The 22,684-nt window shown below is 36.9% G+C and overlaps 2 protein-coding genes across 9 annotated transcripts in view; one reads left to right on the forward strand and one right to left on the reverse strand.

Moving 5' to 3' along the window:
• The window catches only part of ARL6IP6 (ADP ribosylation factor like GTPase 6 interacting protein 6), a 35,316-nt gene extending 23,795 nt beyond the window's left edge, over positions 1-11,521 (reverse strand). Inside the window, exons 1-2 of the mRNA XM_036928264.2 lie at positions 10,552-11,521; positions 8,973-9,026 (exon numbers count right to left, since the gene is read on the reverse strand). Of these exons, the coding sequence (XP_036784159.1) occupies positions 8,973-9,026; positions 10,552-10,948 (451 nt within the window). The 5' untranslated portion in view covers positions 10,949-11,521. The remainder of the gene's footprint in view (positions 1-8,972; positions 9,027-10,551) is intronic.
• Positions 11,522-11,691: 170 nt separating this feature from the next.
• Positions 11,692-22,684, forward strand: part of PRPF40A (pre-mRNA processing factor 40 homolog A) — a 53,825-nt gene continuing 42,832 nt past the window's right edge. For 2 of the 8 annotated variants that reach the window (XM_036928273.2, XM_036928274.2), the window contains exons 1-2: positions 11,694-12,309; positions 13,379-13,510. In XM_036928273.2, coding sequence (XP_036784168.2) covers positions 11,908-12,309; positions 13,379-13,510 — 534 coding nt within the window. In that variant the 5' untranslated portion in view covers positions 11,694-11,907. Of the gene's footprint in view, positions 12,310-13,378; positions 13,511-22,684 lie in introns of all 8 variants that reach the window. The other 6 variants (XM_036928280.2, XM_036928281.2, XM_036928278.2 and 3 more) reach the window with 4 other exon arrangements.

A 22,684-nucleotide genomic window follows, 5' to 3' on the forward strand; every position in this document is an offset into this window, starting at 1 on the left:
ACATTTGCTCTCTTACAACACTAAACTATGTTTTCTACCTTTATCTTGTATCTACCTACCACTTCAGCATTTTATTAAAAATAATAATAATAGAGAAATGTGGTATCCACATATAAATCAAGTATAAAAATCAAATGAGTATTCATATTTGAACTGTTTATAGTTCATAATGCATGAGCAAAACCGAAAGTTTCTGTGATGACTGCCCTTGTACTGTTCACCATGTAACTTATTCACTATGTAAGAATTTGTTCTCCATGTAAGAACTTGTTCGTTATGCTTCAGAAGATTGGAGACTGACGAAAATTAGGCTTGGGGTGGATTAATGATTGTGCATTGAGCATTGACCCCCCTATGCAGAATTTTATTGTTGTTAACAACCATTTGATCAATAAATATGAGAGATGCCCTCACAACAACAACACCAAAAAATAAAAAAGTACACACTTCCAATTGTAAAATAAATAAGTAACCGGGATGTAATGTATAGCATAAGGAATATAGTCAAAATATTGTAACAACTTGGTATGGTGATAGCTGGTACCTAGAGTTATCATGTATATAAATGTTGAATCACTGTGTTGTACACCTGAAACTAATCTAATGTAATACTGTGTGTCAACTACCCTTCAATAAAAAATAATTATCTAAAAAAAAAAAGAACTGGCAAAATATTTTTAAAACATTAGCTTAATTTTTTTCCCTGGTAGTTCTCCTTCCCTTACACCCTTTTAAAGAGATAATATACTTTTGTGTTCCCGGCCCCAGAAGGATGTGGCAAAGAAGAAAGGAGAAACAGCCCCAGGGTCTCTTTGGTGTTTTTGTTGCGAAATAATTAAGGAACTAGGAGGATAGATATAAGCAAGGCGATAAACATAATACGTCTTGCATAGATAACAGCACAGGAATTGTGTAGAACTGGGAGAAAGAGTGAGGGCTTTCTCTAGAGGTGAGAAAGATTCCCCTGGTTTCAAGAAAGGATGTTATGTGTGTTTGCACTTGTGTGTTTAAGGGGAGAGCGTAGTGCTACTGGGACTTCTTGGCACAGCCATTGAGAAGAGACCACACAATACCAGAGAGGAATTACAGCTATGTACAGTTTCTTGGCAGATGTGCCCAGATCAAGTGCACAGATGCCTTGTCCTAAGTGGGGCAGAGAACAGCAGATGGTCATTTGGCTATAAGGTGCTGCATCTGAAAGGCCATCCTGACCATAATGTGAGATATTTCAGTAGCAACTCATTTGAGCAAATGTCTTAAAGATGAGATTGCACCCCTATCCCAATATCCTAGCAGAATCAGCCTCTAGAACCTTAAAACCAACTTGGAAATGGGTAGACAGAATCTTTGTAAAGACTAAGGTACAATCTTTCTGTCAATTCAATGAGAGGGCATCAAAATAGAAATTTAAAGATTACTTAGTGTACAATTTAACTTAGTGTACAAGTACAACTTAAGGGTGACGATTTTGCCAAATTGCTATTATTTGTTATTATTCAGATGAATACTTCTAAAGAAGGGAGAAAATAACGGACAAGTTTACTCTAAGTTTAGCATCTTATAGTACATAAAGTCTGCAGAACAAAGATAATTAAGAAAAGTCAAATATCTGGGGACTGCCATGGAATAATGAAAACTTGCTTACACCTAAAAAAAAAAGTGAGAAAGACACAAAGTAACATATTAAAAACTAACAAAGTATGAGGTTCTCTAAAGCCGGACAAGCTTTTTCATTCAGGTGCTTTAACAGAACACCAAGAATATTCCTACAATCAAGTTTAATCCAAGAATATTCTTGAGTTTTCAGAAATGACTACTACTCCATGGTTTAAGTGCCTGCCTCACTTTGGGTATTTGAATTATTTTATATTCATTCTGAACTAACCAACAGTTACACACCACTGGTAAAAGTCAGGTCACACAATGTAGCACAGAGAAGACAAGTAGTGACTCTGTGGCATCTTACTACACTGATGGACAGTGACTGCAATGGGGCATGGGGGGGACTCGATAATATGGATGAATGTGGAAACCACATTGTTTTTCATGTGAAACCTTCATAAGAGTGTATATCAATGATACCTTAATAAAAAAAAGTCAGGTCACAATGATGGGCTAAAAAAAGTACACTGCACTATTACAGCCTCGAAGTACTCAGGCTTCTGAACATTACTCAATTTATTTATGAACAAGCAGAAAAGCCACAGAAGCTGGCAACTCCCAACCACTAAATTTGTAACAAGTCCCTATCTCCAGAACCACGAAGCTAAAACTCTGACAACTAATGTTTTACAAACCTTATTGTGTAAGTTAATGTAATTTTTAAAAGTACAAAAGCACATAAAAATTGAAGTCTTCTTTCCCCAATTCACCAATTCCACTCCTAAAAGCAATCAGCTAAGAGTATATTGTGCATCTTTTCCAAAATTAGATATCTAGTATCTAGGTAATGTAGATAGCTATATGGAGTAGTTATGCACAAATAAGGTACAATATTACATATTTTCTGCTTTTTTCCACAAATGAGTCTGTCACAAGAAAAACTGTCCTTCACCTTTTTTGCATGTCAGAGACCTTTCATATCAGTACACATAGTCACAATTCCATTGCATATTTCTATTATTTCAGTTTTTCACTATTAAAAATAATGTTCCAAGTAACATTCTTGTACTCAACTATACAGTTATACATCTGTATAAATTTCTGGAGGAAGAACTGCTGTGTCAAGGGATATAGGCCTTTAAATACATACATATATTCTTCATAAAACTTTTCAAAGTTATCTCATCTCTACAAATTTGAAATTGTTAAATAAAATATTTAGAACATATAATAATCTTTCTTTTCTTCTCTACAGCTCAATTTTCATCAGTTAATGAAATGATGGAAATTTTATCTTATCCACCATCTGAAATTAATAATATAGTACCACAGGAAAAAGATTCCCACAATTAAAGCAAAGGTTCCCACTAATCTACCAATCTACTTGTATTTTCAGATATTTTCCTTTTCACTTATATACATATGATAATTTAAAACATGGTTTTGTCATTGTTGTAGAAAAAAACGTAATTGGAATCATGCACATTCCACACCATTATTAAAATGTTAAGCAATGTCTTGGAGTTCATTCTGTGTCTGTATACATAGATCTATGTCATTCTTTTTCATTATTGCAGTGTATTTCATAGTAAGCCAGTTTATTTAACATTTCAAATGCCAGAAGCTCTAAAATGGGAATTCAAAATTAGCAGTCTGCTGTTGAGGAATTAAGTTCTATGAAGAAGGTGTAATTGGTCGCATAACAGTGTTTAAGTAAGAAACCTTTCCCAGTATGGGAACATAGGAAGTTTTCTTTCCTTTTCCCCCTAGGCATTGTTCTTGTAGTAGTACGAGTAAGCAATACCCACAGTATGATAAAAACTGTGCTGGAGGACAGGACAATAATACTTGTGTGTGTGTGTGTGTGTGTGTGTGTGTGTATGTATGTATGTATGTATTTACTTATTTATAGTTAATGTACAATTACTTAAACATTATGGTTACCAGACTCCCCCTATTATCAAGTCCCCCCCACATGCCCCATTACAGTCACTATCCATCAGCATGGTAAGATGCTATAGAATCATTTTCTTCTCTGTATATAGTGCCGTTCCCCGTGTCCCCCCCCTCCAGCTACATTATGTGTGCTAATCGTAATGCCCCTTTTTCCCCCTTATCCCTCCCTTTCCACCCATCCACCCCAGTCCCTTTCCCTTTGGTAACTGTCCATTCTTGGGTTCTGTGAGTCTACTACTGTTTTGTTCCTTCAGTTTTTTTCTTTGTTCTTATACTCCACAGATGAGTGAAATCATTTGATACTTGTCTTTCTCCGCCTGGCTTATTTCACTGAGCATAATACCCTCTAGCTCCATCCATGTTGTTGTAAATGGTAGGATTTGCTTTCTTCTTATGGCTGAATAATATTCCACTATGTATATGCACCACATCCTTTTAATCCATTCATCTACTGATGGACCCTTAGGTTGCTTCCATCTCTTGGCTATTGTAAATAGTGCTGCGATAAACATAGGGGTGCATATGTCTTTTTCAAACTGGGCTCCTGCATTCTTAGGGTAAATTCCTAGAAGTGGAATTCCTGGGTCGAGTGGAATTCCTGGATCAAATAGTACTTCTATTTTGAGTTTTTTGAGGAACCTCCATACTGCTTTCCACAATGGTTGAACTAGTTCACATTCCCACCAGCAGTGTAGGAGGGTTCCCCTTTCTCCACATCCTCGCCAACATTAGTTGTTGTTTGTGTTTTGGATGTTGGCCATCCTAACTGGTGTGAGGTGATAGCTCATTGTGGTTTTAATTTGCTTTTTTCTGATGATTAGTGATGTGGAGCATTATACTTATGAATTTTTTAATGAAATATTTTTTGAGTTCCCCACCCTTTTGCAAATAGCATTGTATCATTACCTTAATAGACTGCAGGCTGAAATTACAAGATTCATACATTCATTAAAAGGTTCAAGTTCATGGTTTTCAACCATTTTTAACTTATGTAAGAAAGAAAGAGTTTTTCTAAGAGAATGGTCACTTCCCAACAGACCCTTTGTCTTAGAATTTTTTACAATTTTTCTAATATTCTGTATCATGAAATTAGGATAGTAGAGTCTTACTTATCAATCTGCGAAAGTAAGTACTTGATGAGCTCTTCAAATGAACTAGCTTCATTTTTTATTGAGCTCAGTGTGTGTCAGTCATCTCTGTAAATATGCAGGAAACTGCAAACAACTCAATCATAAAAGAGAAACTAAATAGGTAACTCAAAACTTCTTACTACAAGATGCTAGGAATCTGGTCCCAGCCACAAAAGGGGCTTAATTTAATGTTAATTATTAACTAGTAGATGGCAAGGAATGACAATCACCAAAGATCAAATTCAAAAGCTTTCTAGACACTAAAGGAACTCCATTAAGTCTGACTATATTCCTGTATGACACTATTTTACAACGTCTATTTAAAAGTACTAGCACTACATTTAATTTGATAATAGTGTTAAATTAAGCATTTTCTGTTAAAGGCAAATTCCGTCTATGTTCCTTATGTACTTATTTCAGGTTTGCCTCAAATAAAAGGTCATTTTATTATACTGTATATTAAGAGAGGAAAAAAATGCAAACATTGTCTTCATTTTAACGAAATAAAAGCTAGAAGAACTGGAAAGCTGTACCAGGGAAACAGTCACCTGCTGATTGCTGGCCTGCGGGTGTCTTGAGGAGACTTTCAGCTGTTTTGCTAATCCTGTGATTTCCTTTGCTTAGTTCCTTTCATTCTGAACAGGATTGAAAAAACAGTTTCCCTCTTTCATATCCAACAACCTTTTCCTCATTTGAGTTAAGAAATGTCAATTTAAAACTTTATTATTACTGGTACTGACAATTTGTAAAAGTCAAAGAATGAGATAAATCACATATACACATGTACATATATATAATATATAATATATGTACACATATACTTATATATAACATTTCTATGGATTATTTGCCAAATTTTATTTATTCACTTCTTTAGTTTATTGGAATATAGTTGATTTACAATATTGGTTTCAGATTATAGTATAGTGACTTGATCATTACCTATATTACTAAAGGCTCACCACAGTGTCACCTGCTGCCATACTAAGATATTATTATATTATTGGTTAAATTCTCTGTGCTGGAGTCTGTTGTCATTATTTATGGGTTTATTCCTTTTTTGTTTGTTTGTTTTATTTTTCAAATTACACATGTAAGCGCACTCAAAAAAAAAAAATGCAAACATTGGAAATAGGACTAAGTGCTTGAAATGTCATAAAATTTGGAAAAAGGCAACAGATGCACAAGCCAATGTGCAAAAATGAAACAACTCAATGCTGTATATATATGATTAGTGCAATTTGGCCAGAGAATAACTTTAAGAAGGAATGAGTGGAATGTGATTTTAACTCAATAAACTTAAGTTTTATTTGATTAATCTCCCTGAAAAACAGGCTTACAGTAGGGGATGGTTTGCAGGACAATCATAAAAAGAAAGCCCTAAGAACTCTGCAGTGTGTGTTCTTCCCTGAAAGATCAGTTCCAAAAGCAGCTGGTAGTATCAATCATAGCTCCCTGGCTGGACTACCTCATTAGTAAAGATGAATACTAAAATAGCCTAATCCTATTATCCATTAGGATCAATTAACTACCCCAAATACTGACACCATGGACATCATGAAACTTTTTTTTTAAACTTACAAATAGGGCTTCCCAAAATATTTCTTTCAGTGAAACAAACATGACAAAAGAATAGCAATGTCTCAGTTTCTTGGGAACTTAGGTTTCTTAACAGGAATTTGGGCTTAAACATTGTTTCTTGTTAGATTGTTTTTCACTGGTCAACTCTTTAATACTTGAATACACTTGTTTTAAAAGAACTGAGATTATAGCCCTGAAAGTACCTCTCAACTGTAGTGCATGCATCAGAATTACCTGTAAAAAATTTTAAGATTCCTGGGCTCTTCCCTGGCTGAAACAAACTCTAGAGGTACTTTTTAAAAGAAAGCCTAGGTGATTTTTACACATTCCAAAGTGAGAATTGTTGCTATAATCTGCCTTTACTGAGCAATACCAACCTTGGACTAGGATTAAATAGCAATAAAAAAATTAGCAGTGTGCAAAATTTTTATTAATCTTTCTAGAAAGAGAACTTTTTTATGGCAGTTGCCACGCTCATATTATTTGTTTCTAAAAACCAACCAACTTTCAATCAAAGAACTGAAACTTTGCAATAAAATTTAAACCTGTGTCACTGAAATATAAAGATAACAACATATATGGGCAACAAGAATTAGGACAAAAAACAACAGGTAATATACAAAAGTATCAAACATTACATGTGGCTATGAGGTTCCTATTACGTAAACAGCAAACTAAATATAATGAAATACAACAAAATTAATACTATCTAATGAAAGTCTGCATTCTTTTTCTGTATATAATGAACTTAAACAACAATTTTTATTAAAGACTCTGGATTGTTTCTTCATGTAAAAATTTTTATATTAATCATAAATAGGAAAAGATATAATTGCAATGCCATTTCCTCAGGTGTAAGCTAATACAGCAATCTTTCTTAGTATCTAAGTTAGTCAACTCTGGGTTGATTTGGATTCAAGCTGAAATTTGAGAGAACTGGCCAATCTTTTCAACTATCAGCTGTCTCACAGGATTTTTAATCAGTGGCCAGCAGTCAATTCAAAACATTATTCTGTAAAGAAACTAACTTGTTTTTTTTCCCCAACAGGAGAGAATTCCATCTTAAAACAATTTAAGGGCAGGTGTTACTTCTGTCACCTCCACCTCGCAAGAGCTTCATCATCTTGGTACTGCTTCTCTGAAACAGATTTTTAAGAATCCTATTATCTTACTAGAGAAGAGCACTATGACACATGTCAAAATGTTATATGCTATAAATATAACTATGGTTACTTCAAAATTAATCCCCAGAAAACTAACCAAATCAGTCCATTAGGTGATGAGTATATTCTCCATCTGCCCACTGGAGGACTGGTTCAAAATAAGGATCTTTGTATTGGCCTATTGTTCAGTGTTTTCTGCCATAAAGACACAGAAGTTTCTCCTCACTCCTGAGATTGTTTCAGATCTTGAAAGTGAATCCATGTTATTAGCAAATAGTTAGATAATGATCTTCTATTTGGTGTCACAGTATTAAGTATATACCAAGTGCACCTAAAAGCAATACCAGACTATTTAACTGGAGTGGAAAAACAAGCAGTACAGTAACAAAGCCCTATTATATTTTTTTGACCTTGAACAAGCCTTTCCTTCAGATGAAAAGTGCCACCCATTCTTTTCATAAATATGAAATCTTACCAACTTTTAAATAACAAGTAGGAATTCATGCCTAGTTCATAAGATTATATTTCTACTGCATCAAGAGTTGACAAGATCGATAAATGCTATGAAAAGCCTCATAATTTCAGCTTTTTTAGAAACAGTGTAACAACATATCCTGATAAAATGAGTAACAAAATAAGTACATGTTTTCATGAAACAAGGTGAGAAAAGCACAGACAAGTTTTAACTGAACATCTAGCAAACTAATTTGTAATTTGAGGATAAAAGTTTCCCTTTCTGCAAATATGGTAGACTATATACTTTGTATCATCATGAGAGCATTAGCCTTAAAGAAGTAGATTAAATAGGTTGTTAGGATTGGGGGAGGGTCACATGAAGGATGGGATATCAAAAATTTTCTTTTTCTAATTCAGTGATCAAATAAATTACAGCAAATAGGAGTAAAATACACCAGACAGGTAAAATTCTGAACTCTTCGAAATCATTTTGGCAAAGAAAGATAAATATAAAGAAATAAATAACCTTGAATTTTTCACTAGAAACCTATAAACTACAACATTCTATCAGACATTCCATCAGAAAGGTCTCTTTTCTAGTTGTTGTTAACCTATGCAAGTACACCCAATGCTTTCCACATTTTTAAAAAACAAGTTGTTTATAAGGAGATTTGTACTTAAATTTCTCCTGAGGTTTGCTTAAGTTATTTATTTTCTTTGCTCAGTTTATGAGGAAATTTGTTTGTTTTTTATTCCTAGGAAGAAGTATAGGGAGATTCTTCCAGAAGGTAACTTGAAAATGTTAAGTAAGTACTCTCCATGTCTTCATCATATACAATTGTGTTCAAAATGTATTCCTAGTGTCGGTGGTATACATACATACATACACACACACATACGCCATACAGATATAAGAAGAAAATCTAATAAAACTTACCACAGACATATACAAATGAAAAAGATTAAGACTGAATCAATTGCACAAGGGATTATATTAAGTATTTTATCCAAACTTTGGTACAGTTTAAACATGATCTAGAAAAACAAAAGTGAGTTCAAGGTAAATGAAGTAACAAGTCCATACCTAATAGCCCAGTGTCTGTATCACCTTCATTCTTTAAATTCTCAGCATGTAACTCTGTAAATACAAAAGGGGTTTGGATAAAACAGATGATTTTATAATTTGAATGTAATTATTCTCAAAAGCTGAGAAGACATAGTGGAGTTATGGAAAGTGCTCTGGAGTCAGAAACAACTAGGTTCAAATTGATTCCATTTCCTAGCCATGTGGGACCTTTAGTAAACAAATACCCATGAGTAACTGCCATATATAAAAAATGGAAATGTTGGTTCCTTAAGGTTGTGAAGACATTTTATGCAATGCAAATTATAGGGTACGGTTTTGAGTTCCCTTCTTTTCTTCCTTCTCCACAATAAGCACAGTTCAGTATCTTCTACAATGTATTTACACTAACCAGGCTTTGCGACTCTTTCAGAGCAAGAGAAATAAACTACCTACTAAATGCCCAGAGTTGCACAGAAAAAAAGAGCGGGTGAAGGTGGGGGGTGGGAACAATAGAGGAATGAAACACTGGCACTCAAATATTTAACATCGACAGTTTACACCCAATACCATTGTTAAAAAGAGGAGCAGATTTACTTGCCAATCTGTCTTCTCTATGAGAATCAAGCATGGCATGCCGTTAGATACCATCTGCAGCCCACTAGGGGCTTAGAAGCAAGGAGGAAAAATAAAAACTGGAGTTAAACAGACTTAATTCTATCTAATGAAGTAAAACAAATACTTGGGTGACAATGTGTTGGGTGGTTTTCAGACAACAAACTAAGGCAAGTTTAGTTTTTCGTTGTCAGTAACTTGGCCAGTCACACAAGAGTAAGAATTGAGATTTAAACTCAGGTCTGATTCTCTCCACTGTAACATAAAATATCCAACCATATATAGCCATATAAACTTTGGAAAACCTTTCAAGGCACATGTCTTTCTATTCCAATCTGGCCGATATTTCAACTTGAGACACAGCACAATTAAACTGTTAATCAGAAAACGAATAGGCTATCTAGTTTCTGCAATAGAACTTTACCAGTACACTTCTTTGCAAATTTAAAATAAAAACTTCTTTGCAAATTTAATAAATAAATTTAATAATTAGCCAGGCTAATTATTTTACCTACAAAAGTAGAAATTTGGGTTGTGGCATGGAAAGCCTAATCCTTCAGGAATTCTGCAAGCATACTCAGGAATCGGTAGATAGCAGCACATTTTTAACCATTTGCGGATTAGTCTTTAAATATGTATGGCCTATTTTAAGTACACACACTTTGCACCGTCTTCTTTTAATGATCTGCATTGTGCTAAATTTTTCCAGTATTTCACCTCAAGTGTCACTGACTTTGATACTGTTTCTTCAAGAGTACCCATTAAATCAAGACCCATTCTTAAAATAGGTCTCCTAACCGAGACCAGGAGCCTCCACCTTTCAGAAAAGAGAAGACAAAGAGAGACGAGCAAAGAAAGGTTCAAATGAGGACTCTGGGTGAAAGTGGCTACTAGGCTTGCCGGCTTCTGACGGGGAGAGGGGTCGACAGCCAAACCCAAGCACAACTTTACTTGGGACAGACTTTCAGTGCCCGAGCGTCAGTACCTTTCACGACCAGGTAGGTGACGGCCAGGAGAAAGGCGAGGAGGACGGCGAACAGCAGCGAACAGGCAATCGAGAGGACCTGGACGGGCCATCGCCGAGACTGGGCCCGGCCGCTCGCATTCGCCGAGAAGATGCCATTGCGCTTCTCGGGCAGGAGCAGCGAGCGGTCCCGGCCCGGCGGGAAAAGCGAACCCTTTCTAGGCTCCGACGACGCCCCGACCGAGAACTCCAGCCGCAGATCGCGGGCCACTTGGTCGCATCCCTCCTCGTCAACTTCACCCTCACCCCAACTGTCCCCTTGAGTGAAGGCAGAAAACGCCGGCCGAGAGGGCTGGAGAGGGGTGCCCAGGCGGCGGCGCGTCAGAGCCGAGCGCCCCTCGCTCCCCACGAACGACATGGCGGGAACACTAGGAAGCCCGCGGAGGTCGTGAGTCTCCCACGCGTCCCGCCCCGCGCTCGCAGCGGCCAATCAGCGGCAGGGCCCCCCAGGGCCTCCACCACCCGACACAGGGGAGCCCAAGGGTGCGTAGAGGGGCGGGGATGGTCCCTTGCGTCCTCCGAAAGACTGGGCGCCTCTGGACTAGAGCGCAGACCTCGGGCAGTAGGAGGGAAGCTAGGCAGGGAGGCATGCAGGGAGGGGCAAGCCGAGGCCCAAAGTAGTGGAGTCTCCTCTCCCTGTAGCGTTTCGTCTGGGCCAGAGACCGCCGCCACGGCCGCGTCAGCTCCAGGCGGGCGCGCGCCCCGATAGCCCCAAAGCGGCAACTTCCCGACGCCCGGTCCTAGCGCCCGCCGGTGCCGATTCACATTCCCGCACTCATTTGTCTTCACCCTTCTTCCCCTCTACGCTCGCACTCTAGCCCGGCTTCCTAATTAACGGCAGCTCACTTCCCGACTAGCTTGCTTCGCCTTAGCCAATTTCTCTTTCCCTTTCGCATTGTTCTCCCGCCCCTACCACCACTTCCCACCTCCGCCCTGCCCGGGCGCCTGCTACCCTGCTGGTGCATTCGGAGCCCGAACCCTCTCCTCGGGCCCCCTCCTCTTGCTTTCGCAGCCCCTTTCCCTGCGCCGCGACCACCGCGCGCGCATCCGACCCCAACCACCGCTAACACTAGAAGCTGCTCACCCCACCCTCCACCCCACTCTACCCCTGAAGCCTCAGGTTTGTGGGGTAGACGTTAACTCAGGCGGGGAGGTTGAAGATGGCAAGCCCCCACTGCCCACCCCCTACGGAGTGAGGCGGTCTAAGTTCGGGAAACTGGGACACAAATATCTTCTCTTCCCGGGGAAAGTTGGTGGAGTCCTCCCGACAAGAGGACTCGGCACAGAAACTTCCTCTGTCCCCCTTTCCCCCTTCTTATGCAGGCGACGCCGAGTGAGGCTGAGGCTGGGGGCGAATCGCCGCAGAGCTGCGTATCGACTCCGCACTCTGATTGGATAGCGGGGAAGCCTGTCAGTTTATTGGCCCCGCTGTTTCCGCCTCGTAGCGCAGGTCAGCCTTTAACCTTTGGCCCCAGTGGGCGCCAGCCACTCAGATCGCTTCTTCTTGGTTGGTGCAGCGGCAGTGGCCGCCGGCGGAGCAGTCTGAACCCGACGATGAGGCCGGGAACGGGAGCCGAGCGTGGAGGCCTCATGGTGAGTGAAATGGAGAGCCAACCTCCCTCGCGGGGTCCCGGGGACGGGGAGCGGAGATTGTCCGGCTCAAGCCTCTGCTCCAGCTCTTGGGTCTCTGCTGACGGCTTCCTGAGGAGACGGCCCTCGGTAAGGGATCGATGGGGCAGGGGGAAAGCGGCACAATGAAAAGCGAAATCAGACAGGAAGCTTTCTCCAAAAGGAGAAGAAGATAAGAATGGACGAAGGAAGAGCTCGAGATGGTGGGATGTGTAATGAAGGAGCGAAATGGAGGGAGAGGATGCACAAAGGGAAGGATGTGGGGACCCTGGAAGTTGCCAGTGGGCTTGGCCTAGACAGATGCGCGGTGGAGGTGCTGCGCCCTAGGCGGGGTGAGCGTCTTGAGAGAGGTAGGCCCGATTTGGCAGGAAAGAGGGAAGACAGAGACTTGATTTCGTGAATTTTAAAACAGGCTGCCAAAATGTGTTTTCACCAGTGGTAGTACTGTCTGCAAGGGTCGATACCTGGGAGAATTGGAAGGGGATAATTACCTGGTTTTAAGACCTAGAACAATAGGTACACAGGTAAGTAAAGTTGTCTTTTAAAAGCGCATTAAAACGGACGTGTAGTTTGCATTCAGTGTCGGTGAATGACAGGCCTTAGTTTTTGAAAATATTTTTTTTGGCAGAAGTAATTCTACCGGTGTTAAGATGCTATCAGGCGAAAGAGATGTTTTCTGTTAGGATGCAGTGTTCTGGGCACCCATACTGTTTGTGTTTTATTTGTAAGACAAGCCCTAATCTGAATATGGTAAATTAAATGCTTTAAAGTTTAAGGTAATTTTAGAAATAGGTTTAAGAACAAGGAGTATTGTAACAATAGCTAACCATCTTGTATCTGTGTAAAATAGGACAAAGTTGTGGTTTTCACTGTAATAGTTCTTAAACTGACTTTCACAGATGTTTAATCCCGAGTTTAGCTAGGCTGATTAGTAGCCGATTAAATCAGCGTGCTTTTAATTTTTCACACGTTGTTCTGGAATTTGGTCACTCGCAAGCTCATTGTAATATTGGTGTAGTGCACTCTGCAAGATAGTAAAACTAACCCAATAACATACAGTAGCCTAATTCAACACTGCATGTAACGGATTTGTTGAAATCAGATTTTTTAGAAGCATTTGTTATTACTTGGTAATTTTTAAATTGACCCTCTTTTTCAGATGGGGCACCCTGGCATGCATTATGCCCCAATGGGAATGCACCCTATGGGTCAGAGAGCGAATATGCCTCCTGTACCTCATGGAATGATGCCGCAAATGATGCCTCCTATGGGAGGGCCGCCAATGGGACAAGTAAGAATGTTACTGTTTTGTTTTGTATTTATTTGTGTATTTTTTTGCCTGTGGTTATTAGTTGTGTCAAGATGTCAAAATCTGGATCGATACTCACAGCTATTTAAGAATCAGTCTGTATCAAAGTGTTTTCAAATAAGTCAAATGTTGGATAATGACAGTAACATTTTGAACGTAACGAAAAGTCTTCTGTATAAAACATTTACTTACTGTATAAAACTAAGAATTTTATTTTGTTTTTTTTAATTTAAAGGTAACTGTATATTTAGGCTTTTTAGTTTAATGACTTTCCCCCCCAAGTATGCCAATTTAAGTTTATGTTCTAAGAGTAAATATATTATCTGAGAGGTTAACATAATTTTTGTAGGTGGACTGTGTAAATGCATAGAATCTGAAAATAACAATTGTTCAGGCCTTTGACTTAGTATGAGTTTTACTCTTGAAATAACTTCCTCTTTTTGTGTGTGCGGGTGGTGGTTGGGGTATAGGTGGGGAGGTTCTGCTCTAACTTGATTCTTCATAGGACAGTGCCAAATAGGTAGTTCATTTTCAACTTAACACTATTTTGTTTTGTTCTGTTTCTTCAAAATGCTTATTGCTTCTGCACTCCTGCTTTTGAGCTGTTCCTTCCATTTCCAGCACAAATTGTAAATACATTTTGTGGAAGTGATTTGAGTCAAAAGGTTTTAATGCTGACTCAGTGACTTCAGTAGACCTGAGTTCCTAGAGAAGCATCCAAGAAAGATAACAGGTTCAGTTACCATGAATAATTTTATGCCCCATTAGTTTCTATGATGCACATATCCTTTAGTGGCTGGGTTTTTTCCATTTGAGTATCTCAATAAATTGTCAAAATATTTAGGCTAACAAAATATTTTGGAAAGTCAGTCAATTAGTATCATCTTTCTGATAATTAATACTGCTTACTTTGATAATTGTTGAAGCCTTGATGGTTTAAATTACTGATGAAAGTGTAGTGGAGAAAGAAGTTTGCTTTGTGTCTGTCTCTTTTTACTTAACTTTAAGAGTAGAGGGCTTAATGTCAAATGGTTTTCTTCCTTATTTGAAATATAGCCCTTAATTTTGTATAAAAATATTTATTCAAAGGCACCAGGCCCAAAAGATTCTGCCTGTAATTCTTTAAATTAAAAAAAAAATTTATTCTGTTAGTCTAGAATAACAAGTTTTAAAACTCCATGGGTGATGGAGAAACTACTCTGATTCCCCTTCTGTTTCTTTCCATCTCTCAGCAGCAAGGAAGCTCTTCTTGTTTTCTTAGTAGAGCTGCTCGAACTAGATAATGAGCTTTAAAAAATTTTTATTCTTTAAATGCTCTGGTTCTTATTTAAAATTAGTTTCTTTCCACAGAAAGCTAAAATAAAACAATTTGCTACTGCCAGATGCTTCTCTCTTTTCTGGGGCCTTCTGTTTCCATTGGGCCAACCAAGGTAAGTTTTGCAAGGGAATGACCTGCTTACCCTTGCTCTAACGGTGCTGTTGCACTTGCCAACTAAGATACCAGCTAGTCATTTCTAGTAAAATGTAGGGGTTTTTTGTTTTATTTTCTTTTGTTCTTTTTCTTTTTTTTTTGGTTAAGTACATTTATGTGTCTCATTGACATAAGCTGGTCACAGTTTTCTTTATGGCCCTTTCTCTTTAGCTGTGTCAGTGACCATCTTCTTAGCAAGGTAACTTGCTACTTGGTACATATCCGTTCAAATACTCTGAATTTTTACCTTGTTGTTTTTGTCTACTTTTTTTCTAGGCCAGTATATGCCATGTGTCTTTAAATATACATGTCTGTCTAGATATTTAGAAGTTTGTCCCAATTGGCTCCTGTTAGTATAATGAATAAACTGTCTTAGAAGACCAGCTCTGAAGGTCCCAAGAGAATTCCCATTGTTTTTCCTTAAAATTGGATTGTTTTTTTCCTCTTAATATCTAACAAATATGGAGCCAAAATCTTAGTAAAACTAACTCATTTTACCTCTGATAATTGACTGAGAGGGCATATATAATTTAAATAGCTCAAGTAACCCAGATATATAAAGCCCCTTAAACAACTACCTTAAAAGTTGATAATTGGCAAAATTGATCCTTTTTTCTGCATTTTTTTTTCTTTCTGCCTACTCTCAAGTATTAATGAGCAGTCAGTGTTCAGATAATGAGAAGAGATAAGGGTGCTCATATAGTTGACTACAGTGACAAAAAATTGGCTTCTGCCATCCTATTTTTAAAATGTAATTTACACATTTTTTGGATTTTGAGACAGATTATGGACCCTTCATGTACATTGCCTAGTTCACACTAAGATCTCATTCTGGGGACCACCTGATGACTAAAATTGGTGGCAGTCTTATTTGCTAAACACTCAGAATGTTACTAAACATGACATGAAATTTTAAAACTTGTTTGTAAGATAATATGCAGACTGGTCAGAATAACAATCTCTGGGAAGCCAGAGTTAGAATTTTTCAAAAGCAGCCTGTTACTTAGATTAAAGGAGTAGGATTATGTTGGGGAGGGCGGGGAGTTGTTTTTTAATTCAGGAGATAACCTACAATGCCCTTTTTAGAATTCAGGTTGAATCCATTAGTAGTAGTAAATATGTGAAAATTACCAAATGAAGCTTATTAATATTCCTTTCAAGTTTATCTCAGTTTATCTATCTCAAAATTTGCCTTTTTTACTGTACATCAACTTCATATGGGAAAGTTGTGCTTCTGCTTTTAGAGAAGTACAGAGTCCTACAGCTGGAAGAGACCTTGCAACTTGTATAAACTTAAAGTAATATCTGTTAAAAAATGGTTTATCACTGGTTAAAAAACCATATTAGAAATTTTCCTGCTGGTGGCAATAAAATTTTCCAGTAGTAATTTGTCTTAATTACATGTGAAGCCATCTTCTTTCTTTATAGCTATAGTATGTAATGTTTTGCCTTCAAAATGTTTTAGGTTTTAATCTTTTGTTGTCCTTCCTACACAAAGTATTATTTGCAAGTCCTGCCATCTTTGTCGTAGATTATTTTGCCTTCACTTAAAGCCCAGGAGAGTCCTCCCTAGCTGTCCTTTTTTTTTCTTTTTTTAATTCTCAGTTTTCTTCTTTTGATGAGAAGAGTGGGGTAAAAGACTTAAGGTCCCTTTCAGCTCTAACAGCCTATGATTAAAATCAGATAATTTGAAAAGATTTGGGTGATAATGTATGAGATTTTATAGGTTGATACAGAAATAAAAGAGCAGAAAATTCTTTTAGTAATGCCTCCCTAATTCTAATTATTCAGGGTTTTTTTTTTGCCTTTGTTCAATATATTGATAAGTGACTAATTGCTTTTTACAAATGAGTTTGAATTTCTTGTTCTGATACTTGAGTAAAACAGGCTTTAACAGATCTTATTTTATTTCTATTCCTCTGCCATCTGAGCCCAAGTCATTCCATTCCCATGCCTACAATACTCTTAATTTTTTAGATGGTTTTCTTTGTTCTAGCCTGCTTCCCCAAAAAAATTCTCTTAGATTTCATTGTGTTATCTCTTTGCCCAAGAACCTCCAATGTTTTTCTGTTACTATGGCTTAATGTCTAAGTTCCACAGCTTAACTTTAAAGAATCTCCTGGTACAATTCAAAGCATGATTCTGAGCCATGTTTTCATACTCACTAATTTGAACAAAGGCTGATCTTTTCATGGTTTCTTGAGTGATTGTGTTGGTTCATGACCACACTTATACTGTTCTTCTGCCCTACTGCCCCCAGCTCACTACCACCGTGAACTTGCCTTTACTGTCTAAATTCTGCCATTTCAAGTCCTGCCTTCTCCAGGAGTTTCTCGTAATAACTTTTCCCAGCTACATCTCCCCTTCAAGTTATTAATAACAAAATCCAATGAACTGTGTCCATAACTTCTACTATTTGGCTTATTTTGGCACTTAGTCATTGACTTGTATGCTTTATTTGCCCTATCTTCTCAACAAATAATAGATTGTAAGCTCTTAGAGGGCAGGGCCTATGTTATTTACTTTTTAAGAAGTCTGGGTGCTGAGCAGAATTCTTGGCACATGGTGAGTGCTCAGTAAAATACTTGTTGAATGAATGAAACAAACACACAGATGTTCTTTCCTGCAGTGTAAGCCAGGAAGACAGTTGATGTTACACGTGACTGTTTTCAGTTGTTACTTGTGACTTCACATTGTTATTACTTTTGTTTTTAGGTCTGCCTCTTTTCCCTTGGACAAAAATAGAAGATAAATAAGATGAAATAAATAATTTTTGTTTGGTGAATAAGACTGAAATACTTATTTCCATTTATTTTAAATTACAAGCAGGTGTATTTCTGTCTGTGTGTCTTAATTGGTGATCATCTCTTTAATAAGTTTTACCACAGATTTTTCATATCTTCAGGGAAAATGATAATTTGGAACATAGACCTTCCAGAAAAATCCGGAGTATTGATATCTTAAATTTTGAATAACCCTTTTCTTCTGAGTCACCGTTACATTTGGGTATTTACAGGATCATGCCATTGAATTAGACATTAGCCCATGACAAAAGGAAATTTTTTTTAGGTTATCTACCCATAGTTATTGAAACTAGGTAACTTTCTAAATGCATTTACATTACCCAGGCAAGTGCTTTCTGAAGTTCGATTGACCCAGACCTTTTGGGCTGTGTATATAGTTAGATTATAATGGGATTTAGTAATTATATTAGAAGATGAGTTTGATATCTTTATCTGTAGGTAGCAGTTCATTTAAATAAGAATTCATCTATTCAAAAGGTTTAGCTGAAATAGTGTTTCTAAGTGTGGGAGTATTTGGAGAGATCTAAGACCATGTAAGTTTGGACGAATGATCTGTACCCTGCCCCACTTTGAGATTCCCACACTTTCTAAAGATGCTGAGAAGTCTTGCAGAAGCCTTTTAAAACTATTTTTACTCAGTATTGCTCAGTTTTATTTGGCATCTTCCCCTGCCCACCTTCCCCAGTTTTCCTTACCCCAGTTATCTGTTACCTGTTTGTCTAGCACATTGCATGAAATTATCATTTTGTTAGAAATGTGAATTGGGGCCACATCCATTTACTCTGCTCTTTAGGAGAAAAAAGCAACATCAGAATAAGTTAGTATTAATACACACAAGTGAAGCAGCTTGTAGGGTGCAGGGAATTCATTCATTAAGTAGTAGTATCAAAAAGGAAAACAAACTCAACAGGTTAACCTGTTGGTGTTTAATTAAGTTTTTTAGAAATGTTGATGACTTTCAGTCATCCTGAAGTAGTATATCAGTAGATAGTAAAGATTTGGTGTCTGTATATACAATAGCTGTGTACTAAGGCATTTTGTTTGGTTGGTTTTTTACCTAAGTGTTGAGTGTTTCTGTAGGAATGAGATTATTGTCTCAGATGTTGTCATTAGACTTTGATTCTTTCTTTTCCATACCTTAATGTCTCTTTTAATGAGTGAAATATACACACCCACCCACGCACCCTGCACTCGGAACTTACAGGCATTCCTCAGATGCCTGGCTAAAACTATTTTCTCATCTAATTGATAATTTGGCTGTAATGAAACTTCTAGACATTTAGAAATGTGGTGGAGATGAATCTCTCATATTTGTTTTCTTTTTCTCTCTAGTCAAGTAATCATACATTGCTTTTGCTTATTTAAGAAAAAAAGGTAATTGTAGTTAATGGTTACTAAAAATGTGCTATTTTGCATGATGGGCTTGAAAGAAAATCTGCTTCTAACTACTGCTTTCTTACTTTGTACATTGCACTCAAAGTAGAAATCTGAGCCTTGTGATACTGTTAGCCATGTCTCTTAAAGGACTAAATATGCCAGCAAGGGATGACTATTCTGAGTTGAAATATAGTTTGCTTTATCTTGGGCTTGTTTTTGTATGTGTGTGCTTTGGTTTTTGTTTTTAAACGGAATTTCTCATTTATCTTAGACTTTTTTTTTTTTAAGAAACACTCACTACAGTACAAATGTAATCTTACTCATAAGTTCAGATCTTCTAACTTTTGATTAATGAATGAGCATTAAGTTCTTATGTGAAAACATGGGCTTGATATAGTGTCTTGGGCCATACGGTATCAAGAAAGTTAACTTCTTTGAAAGATGATTTTTCAGTAATTTCAAGCTCATTACATTTTTAATAGCATGTATTTGTTAAATATAATGAAAAGTTACCCTCTCTCTCCTTATACAGAAATAAGGACTGGTTATAAAGTTGTCTCCTACAAGCATTTGTGTTTCTGCTATGTTTATGTGACTGTCCTCCACACCAGTAATGAATGCGTAAATGGACATGCTCTTTGTCTTAAAGTTGCCCACAATTGAAAGGAACCAAAAAAAAAATAGTTTCATATAGACAAACAATGATTTAGCTAGATATCATACTAAATTTAATTTAAAGGACTTGGGGAATAGTTAACAGTCTTGTGGCCTATAGGGCTTGTGTCCAAAAGCTGGCTGAGATGACTTTTAGAGTAAGTTTTGAAGTCTTTAATTCCACATGATTTTAATTGAGACCCCAGCATTTGTGCATTTCCAGTATGTTTGGAACTTTTTAAAAATAAAATAATAAAGTTCATTTTCATTCAACCCTAAGTTTTTGTGTTACATATCCATACCCTGTGGTTTTCTCTTTATATATTCTGTACTCTCATCAAATGTTAGTTTGGGGTTTCATAGGAGACAGTGGTTTAAGTATCATTTACTTTACCCTTTTTCACATAGTGTGTTTTGTTTGGTTTTGGTTTTAAGGTTTCAGAGAATAGGATTGTGATATATAATCTATGTTAGAAAGAATTAGAGTTCAGTCACCACATTTGTGTATAACTTTGAAGGTTAATACACCTTACTGAATTTGATCTCTGACTGAAAATCAGGTTGGCTAGATGGATATCCCAACTTAGAGATGGGAAAGTAGTGCAAAAAAATCCAACAGAGATAAAGAATAGATGAGAGAAGGTGCATCATAAGAGACTTTATATGACTTGAAGGAAAGCAGGGTAATAAAACTGCCATCATTTATTGAGCACTGTTCTAAAAGCAGTATCCCCGTTTGATCCCTCCACCAGTCCTATTAGATGAGTTCTATTTTTTCCCTTTGTTACAGGTGAAGAAACTGAGGTCCAGATAGGTTAAGTAAATTAGTCCAAGATCACACCACTGGTAAATTGGGCTAGGAATTCTGTCAGTCTGACTGCACAGTGTATTTAATAGCTATAGTATGTTACTTGCCTCTAGGACAGTATGAAATTAACTATGTCATTTAGCTAACCTTAATCTGAAAGAATAGTGTATACTTCAGCAATTTTAAACTCTAGGTTGAGAGAATTTAGCAAACTAAATAATTTTGAATATTGGCAGTTGACTTTATAGTAAGGTTTTATGCCATGTGGTAACAGTTTGTGCAAATACTGTCCAGTTTTTGTTTTATCTAAATGCTTCTTAATCAGAGAACTACAAATGTCTTTATGTATAACTCAAAATGAAGAGTGAGTAAGGTTAAATGATTGTACCAAAATGCACCGCTACTTTGGGATATTAAGGATATGCTTTAAACAGAGATATTTCAATTTATTTCTAATTGGATGTTTAGTTACATTAAGAAATGGGGTTTTTGCAGTTATTCATAGATCAATTTTACCATTCATTCATGTACTCAGGAGGTAAGTTAGTGATATAGGGGTAGTTTTTAAATATTGTACCTAATAGTTTCTGTATATTTATCTTGAAGAATTTGACTTAGCACATTTTAAAGGAACCAAGTAAAAAAGGCAAGATAATCGATTTGTAACTGCAGGTTTGCAGCAAGAATGGTTTAAAAATTTAACAGTTAATATTCAGACAAAGATAGATTAGGTTGTGTGGTTTCTTTCCAACAGGAAAAACCAGGAAGAAATTATGAAGATAAGAACTTTTGAAATGCCCACATAAAGATCTTAATTTTTGTTTTCATATCATTATAAAATTGAGTTTACATTTTGTACAACTAATTTGCTATAGCATTGATAGGATTGCTTTTATTACTGTACTTTTTAAAATACCTAGAGTGGCAAATGAAGCATGCAAGTTTTTATCCAGCATTAGACACTTTCCAAACTGGAATGTTAAGAATGACTGAACAGATTTTGTGGTATGCCTAAGTTTTTATCCATTTTTTTATTTTCTCAATACTGGTGATTCTTCTAAGAGCATCTTCTAATTGGTTTAACTTCTATCGTTAAAAGAATAGAAATATACGTAGACCACATGTTTTTCACCCTTCCCATTCTTTGTGTCTCCTACCAAGTAAAAAACTTTAATTATAGCAGTTAATATATTTGGCAAAGTAGCTTAAATAGAAATTTGTAAAGTTCTATACAGTTATGATTTTATAGTGTGCCTCCCATTTAGCTTGTACAGACTACCACTTTGTAGCTTTAAGAATGACCTGGTTTATGGTACTTATTGTGGCATTATTGTATCAACTACATTAAGAATTTTTCCCCTTATTTTGAACTAACATCCCTTTTTCATTGAACTTAAGATGCCATCAACAGTGAGATACTTGATTTTATTAAGTGCCTTGAAGGAGTGGGAGAAAACTTAAAATGAAAAGTATAAAATACTCTAAAATGAAGCTGTGACATTAAAGGGCTTATTCCATCCATGTGAAGCAAGAAGTGAACCTACCATACAAAGGCAGACAGCAAAGGAACTTGAATGTCAACTTTAATTGTTGGACAGAGGGAGGGAAAGCTCATATTGAGGATTTGAACCACAAACCAATGTTCATAAGCTTGCATCCTGGATTCCCATTATCAATGTGGTATTAAAACAAAATAATAGGTAACTTAGAAAAATTTAATGGTCTCGAATTGATGGTACTGACTAGTGGCTGGCCTAAGTCAACACAAATCCTCTGAAGAATTCAACTTAAAAGTCAGATGGCTTGAAATAATGCATCTTCCTATTTATTATGTATATCCTAGAATTAATGAAAAAATGGGGAAATCATAACATTCTTCACAAATTCTTCAGGCTTTGGGAAATAGGCTTTCCTGTGATGCTCAAGCTTCTGGAAGAGCTCTTAATTTGTTAAATTCTTAATAGGTTTTCATAAGAAACATAATATTTTACATATGTATGTTTTTCTTTGGTTTCTAGTCTGTTAACACTACAGTTTTGGCT

This window comes from Manis pentadactyla, chromosome 8, assembly GCF_030020395.1.
Source record: "Manis pentadactyla isolate mManPen7 chromosome 8, mManPen7.hap1, whole genome shotgun sequence".
NCBI lineage: Eukaryota > Metazoa > Chordata > Mammalia > Pholidota > Manidae > Manis > Manis pentadactyla.